General features: G+C 28.8%; 1 protein-coding gene across 1 annotated transcript; it reads left to right on the top strand.

The window, feature by feature from the left end:
- The first annotated feature begins 1,692 nt into the window (after nucleotides 1-1,692).
- LOC132607135 (aquaporin TIP1-1-like) lies at nucleotides 1,693-5,375 on the top strand. The gene is made up of 2 exons (XM_060320974.1): nucleotides 1,693-2,181; nucleotides 4,724-5,375. Exons 1-2 carry the CDS (start codon nucleotides 1,798-1,800, stop codon nucleotides 5,084-5,086), a joined length of 747 nt encoding a protein of 248 aa, XP_060176957.1. The 5' UTR covers nucleotides 1,693-1,797; the 3' UTR covers nucleotides 5,087-5,375.
- The last annotated feature ends 1,658 nt before the right edge of the window (nucleotides 5,376-7,033 follow it).

The following is a 7,033-nucleotide window of genomic DNA, read 5'->3' as shown; positions in this document are numbered from 1 at the left end:
CCTTTTGGAGAAAACCGTGCGGGCTTGGCCCAAAGCGGACAATATCACATCATGTTAAGAGTATCTTTGAGCCGTTTTAGCCCAACAACTGGTACCTTTACCTGTGAAACATATTTAAATCATGATTAAGTGATAAGAATTTATATACAAATACATATATATATTTACTAGATGGCCTATGCCCGTGCTGCGCACGGGCCCAACACTTCGAATTATAGTGTATTTATGTATATGTAGTTGTGTTTAAATAATAATAATAATAATAATAATAATAATAATAATATATATATATATATATATATATACTATGTTCAAAATATGATTAATATAACATTGTAGTTTGTGCTCCGTATCTAAAACTTTATTTTATTTGTGTTTGCTACGAAAATTTATTAATACTTTTTAAAAGAGAAGACTTGTTTAAAAGAAAATTATTTTCCTCTCTTTGAGATAAAATAATAGCAATATTTAAGCATCAGTTGATATTTTCAATTTTAATTCGATTAATTTAAAAGTGTAAAATACTTATTATTTTTTATCAAATTTTGATTTGGATAATTCTAATTCACATTATTAAATTAATTTTACATGTTTGAAACGAAACAAAGTAGAAATTAATTTTCTATTTAAACGAAGAAATGCTATTTTTAAAGTTTTAGTAAATATTTTCGGTTTAACTCATTTTACTTGTCATGTTGTCTTTTGCATGGTTTTTTAAGGAAACGTGAATTAAAATTATAATTTGACTAATTTATCTTATTCATTATTTGATCTTCATTTGATATTAATCTCTTTTCACATTTATTAGAGTAAGAATAAAAATAAAAAAAGTAATTAAATTGTATCTTATTTTTTAAATATATATATTTTAAGTATATTTATTTTAGTAAACATAATAAATAAATGACATGGTGGAATAGCAAATACAGCAATTAAATATTTTGAAGAAAAGTAATAATATGAGGTCCATGTTTTTTGCTGTGCAATAATTTCATTTGCTCTTACTAATGGGTTAATATGCATATGACAATGAATCCACTATTATTGACTTGATGGGATACTTTGGGAATTACATGAATATTGCTTGATTTTGTCAATATGAGAAAGTATGTTCAAAACACGATTAATATAACATTGTAGTTTGTGCTCTGTATTTAAAACTTTATTATATTAGTGTTTGCTATGAATACACATGGTGTTTAATATGGGGCCCACTTTTTTTTTTAACATTGTTTGTTTTTTTAATATGGGATTCATTTTTTTTTTAATATTGCTTAATTCTGTTAATATGGGGTCCACTTTTTTTCCCGTGAGTTTGGATGTGGTGGGTTCAAGTTTTTTTTTTAATATATATGGGGCCCACAATTTATTTTTTTTACAATTTTTAATATTGCTTAATTCTGTTAATATGGGATCCACTTTTTTTTCCCGTGAGTTTGGATGTGGTGGGTTTCAATTTTTTTTTAATATAATTTTTTTAATATATATGGGGCCCACAATTTTTAAAAAAAAATTATGGGCTGTTAAAATATATTTTCATGGGGGGGCCACAACGGACGACGAAAAAAGAGCCCTGACCCGTGCTTCTTAATAGTAGTAATTTGGTTTGATAGAAACATAATATGAATATTTTTTTTCCTACAACAGTAGCAACTTCACTTAGCATCAATTATATAAGTGGACCTACATGAGATGTGGAAACCAGTATTATAGCAAAAACCTATAAGGGTAATCATATAACCACTAAAACCCTTCTTTCTAATAATTCTCTCTTCCAATTCTTGATTTTCCAACAATATGCCAATCAGACAGATAGCAATCGGAACACCACATGAAGCCACCCGTCCCGATGCCTTACAAGCAGCGTTGGCTGAGTTCATCTCCACCTTAATTTTCGTATTCGCAGGTTCAGGTTCAGGTGTTGCATTCAGTAAGTTGACTGGTGGTGGTGCTAACACACCTGCTGGAGTCATTGCTGTTGCTATTGCTTATGGTTTCGGGCTGTTCGTGGCGGTTTCTGTTAGTGCTAACATTTCTGGTGGACATGTAAACCCTGCTGTCACCTTTGGTGCCTTTGTTGGTGGTAACATAACACTTTTACGTGGAATTTTCTATTGGATTGCTCAGTTGCTTGGCTCTGTTGTTGCTTGCTTGCTTCTCAAGTTCACCACTGGTGGCATGGTGAGTTTGTTAATTTGTCACTTGGATTTTTTTAATAGTAGTAAAGTAATTAATTTTGAGTTTAAGATTAGGTCATTCAAAAGTTATATATTTAGGAGGTAATTTTGTACTCTTGAAAATTAAATAAGTTTACCCTACTCCCACATGCAAAAATGATCTGAGATGGTACTTTAAAACTCATTAGTTTTCCCCTATGATTAAAGAGAAAAATCTGTTGTGTAATCAAACAGGAGACAGAGTAACAGAGGATGTACAGCATGTGCGTATCCTAATAAAAGAAAAACATACTATTACTATTTTAAGAAGTTTTTAGACTTCAAGGCAACTACCTACTTTTAAGTGCCGAAAGTTATTTTATAAATAAGCAGTTACGTATTTGGATAAAAGTGCTTAGAAGGTTTTTAGAAATAACAGTAGTATTGAAATTAACAGAAAATATAAGGAATAAAAGGTTAATATTGTTGGTCAAACTAAAATGGCTTTTAAGCCATAAAAAATAAGTTAGGATTACAATTTTTTGGTTTTGGCTTATTTTAAGCACTTTTTCACTTAATTTAAACTATTTTTCTATTTTTGTCAAATATTTAAATAAGTTAAAAATGACTTATAAGTTGATTTGACCAACTTATAAGCCAATCTAAACGGGCTCTAGGAGTATAAAATTTCCAAAATTTATTTTTAGAAACTTCAACTATATATATTATTGGGAAAAGGGCCTGATTTACCCCTCTACTAGTGGAAATAGTCCACATTTACCCCGTTATACTTTCGGCACAAATTTGTCCCTACCGTTACTTAAGTAGCAATATTTGCCCCTATTTTTAACACCAGTCCACTGTGGCAATTGTAATATTTTTTTTAAGGGAAAAGGGCCTGATTTACCACTCTACTATTGGAAATAGTCCATATTTACTCCTGTTATACTTTCGGCATAAATTTGCCCCTACCGTTACCAATAATAATTACCAACTAATGTAAACTTATCACAAACACAAATTCACGAGAATTCAATAGATTTTTTTTTATCAAACTTATATTTTTAATTAAAAAAAAATCATTGAATAACTATGATTTAGATACCAATTTTTTTACACGTTTTATCTAATCAGAGGCTTGATTGAATATAAGTATACACAGATCAAGTCGATGCACTATTTCAGTCGTTCTTCCTCTGTGGTGATTCTGTATTAGAACCAAAAGGGATCAATGTTGAATTTTGGTCTCGTGAATTTTGTCGTGATAGATGTGGGATATATTCATGGAATTTATAAAATGGGGTTGGATTTTGCAGTAGAGACCCAGACGACCGAATATTTTCAAATCCCACTAATTTGTCCATAATAAGGAGCAGGTACATGACTCCCAATACTATGGTAAACTTAAATCATTTATCGTGGCTTTTGACTTATAAGCGAAAAGTTATAAGTTAGGAAATATAAGTTTGATAAAACGAGTAAAAAATTTGGTATCTAAATCATAGTTATTCAATGATTTTTTTTAATTAAAAATATAAGTTTGATAAAAAAAAATGAATTGTGAAAATAAAAGAATTTAATATAGTTCTCATTTAGAGTCCGTCTGGATGGGCTTGTGGCTTTTGACTTATAAGCCAAAAGTTATAAGTTAGGAAATATAAGTTTGATAAAACGAGTAAAAAATTTGGTATCTAAATCATAGTTATTCAATGATTTTTTTTAATTAAAAATATAAGTTTGATAAAAAAAATGAATTGTGAAAATAAAAGAATTTAATATAGTTCTCATATAGAGTCCGTCTGGATGGGCTTGTGGCTTTTGACTTATAAGCCAAAAGTTATAAGTTAGGAAATATAAGTTTGATAAAACGAGTAAAAAATTTGGTATCTAAATCATAGTTATTCAATGATTTTTTTTAATTAAAAATATAAGTTTGATAAAAAAAAACTATTGAATTCTCGTGAATTTGTGCCAAAAGTATAACAGGGGTAAATGTGGACTATTTCAAATAGTAAAGGGGTAAATCAGGCTCTTTTCCCTTAAAAAAATATTAGAATTGCCACAGTGGACTGGTGTTAAAAATAGGGACAAATATTGCTACTTAAGTAACGGTAGGGGCAAATTTATGCCGAAAGTATAACGGGGTAAATGTGGACTATTTTCAATAGTAGAGGGATAAATCAGGCCCTTGTCCCTAAATTTTTTGAATATGTTCCGTGTACTCCTATGCCTTTCCATTTTCTCTCTCAATATTTGCTCCAACATGCAAATATGTAGCCTTTTATTTTATATATATGAAAACTCATTAATCTTAATATCTTTATTTTACTCTTGATCACATATTTTTTTATATTAATTGAATGGCATATTAAAGACCTTTCAACATTTTTAGAAGTTCTTTCTCCTTAACTCTTTGTATCTAGTCAAACACTAGGACGAAATTGGAAAAACAAAAAGAACAACTTCTGAAAGAGTAAAGTTTAATATTTATTTTAAATATTTTGCATTTTAATTACGAGAAATGAGAGTACACAATAACATTACATTTTGACTTTGGAATGATGCAGGAGATAGGTACATTCGGCTTGTCCGATGGAGTTGGTGTAGGCAACGCATTGGTACTTGAAATAGTAATGACATTTGGTCTAGTCTACACCGTGTACGCTACCGCAGTGGATCCAAAGAGGGGTAGTTTGGGAACAATTGCACCAATTGCAATTGGTTTCATTGTTGGAGCAAACATCTTAGCTGGTGGGGCTTTTGATGGGGCTTCAATGAACCCAGCAGTATCTTTTGGCCCAGCATTAGTGAGCTGGAGTTGGAACAACCATTGGGTTTATTGGGTTGGGCCACTTATTGGTGGTGGGCTTGCTGGGCTTGTTTATGAGTTCTTCTTCATCAACCAGACCCATGATCCTTTGCCTCAATAAGCAATGATGTGAAGTGTATAATGTAAATGGTGAATTTTCTATTTTTCTGTGTGATTTCACAATAGCCCTTGATTTGGGATGAACTTGGTCATTTGGTTGTACTGTGTGATGGTTTGGGGTGGGTGGGTGAGGGGATATTTATGTAAATACTAGACGCCTATGCCCGTGCTGCGTACGGGTCCAACACTTTAGATTATAGTGTATCTATGTGTATGTAGTTGTCTTTTAATAGTGATTATATAAATATATAGAGAGAGTATATATTATGTTCAAAACACGATTAATATAACATTGTAGTTTGTGCTCCTTATCTAAAATTTTATTATATTAATGTTTGCTATGAATACAAAATCAGCAAATTTATTAATATTTTTTAAAAGAGAAGACTTGTTTAAAATGAAACTATTTTCCTCTCTTTGAGATAAAACAATAGCAATATTTAAGCATTAGTTGGTACTTTCAATTTTAATTCGATTAATTTAAAGGTGTAAAATACTTATTATTTTTTATCAAATTTTGATTTGGATAATTTTAATTCAAATTATTAAATTAATTTTACATGTTTAAAACGAAATAAAGTAGAAATTGATTTTCTATTTAAACGAAGAAATATTATTTTTTAATTTTTTGGTAAATATTCTCAGTTTAGCTCATTTTATTTATCATTTTTTCTTTTGTATGGTTTTTTAAGAAAACATCGATTAGAATTATAATTTGACTAATTTACCTTATTCATTATTTGATCTCCATTTGTTATATTTTTTTTACGACATTAATCTCTTTTCACATTTATTAGAGTAAGAATAAAAATAAAAAAGTAATTAAATTCTATATTATTTTAAAATATAAATATTTTAAGTATATTTATTTTAGTAAACATAATAAATGACATGGCGGAATAGCAAATATAACAGTTTAATAACTAGATTAGATCTCAGGTTAATATAAAAAAAAGAAAGAAAATTGTATGGTTTGACTACTTAATCTTTTGAAGAAAAGCAATTTCATTTGCTCCCACTAATGGATTGATACGCACGTGGCAATGAATCCATCATTATTGACTTAATGAGATATTTTGGAAATTATATGAATATTATTTGATTTTTTAATATGGAGTGCACTTTTTTTTTGACATTATTAATTTGCACTATTTTTATGCATATATATATATATATATACTATGTTAAAAACACAATTAATCTAACATTATAGTTAGTACTCCGTATCTAAAACTTTATTATATTAGTGTTTATTACGAATACAAAGTCTGCACTTTTTTTTTTGACATTATTTTTTTTTTAATATGGGGTTCACTTTTTTTTTTATATATATATATTGCTTGATTTTGTTAATATGGGGTCCATTTTTTTTACCGTGAGTTTGTAGATGGTGGGTTCCACTTTTTTTTTTTTTTTTTTAATTATATTGCTTGATGTTGTTTAGTATGAGGTCCACCCTTTATGGGGTGCACTTTTTTTTTTGACATTATTAGTTTGTACTATTTTTATGCATATAATATATAATATTGTAGTTTGTGCTCCGTATCTAAAACTTTATTATATTAGTGTTTGTTACGAATACAAAGTCAGGACTTTTTTTTTAACATTATATTTTTTTAATATGGGGTTCAGTTTTTTTTTTTTTTTTGATATTGTTTGATTTTGATAATATGGGGTCCACTTTTTTTTTCCCATGAGTTTAGAGATGGTGAGTTTCACTTTTTTTTCTTCCTTTTTTTTATTGTTCGGTGTTATTTAGTATGGGGCCCACCCTTTTTTTTAAGGAATAACGGACGACGAAGCATGGGTCTAAACCCATGCTTTATATAGTTTTTTTTTATTTTATTTTATTTTTTTTATTTTATATTGCTTGGTGTTGTTTAGTATAGAGCCCACCCTTTTGGACATTATTAGTTTGCACTATTTTTATGCATATAATATATATATA

This window comes from Lycium barbarum, chromosome 8 (assembly GCF_019175385.1).
Source record: "Lycium barbarum isolate Lr01 chromosome 8, ASM1917538v2, whole genome shotgun sequence".
Taxonomy (NCBI): domain Eukaryota; kingdom Viridiplantae; phylum Streptophyta; class Magnoliopsida; order Solanales; family Solanaceae; genus Lycium; species Lycium barbarum.
This window is presented reverse-complemented; position numbering and strand designations above follow the sequence as displayed.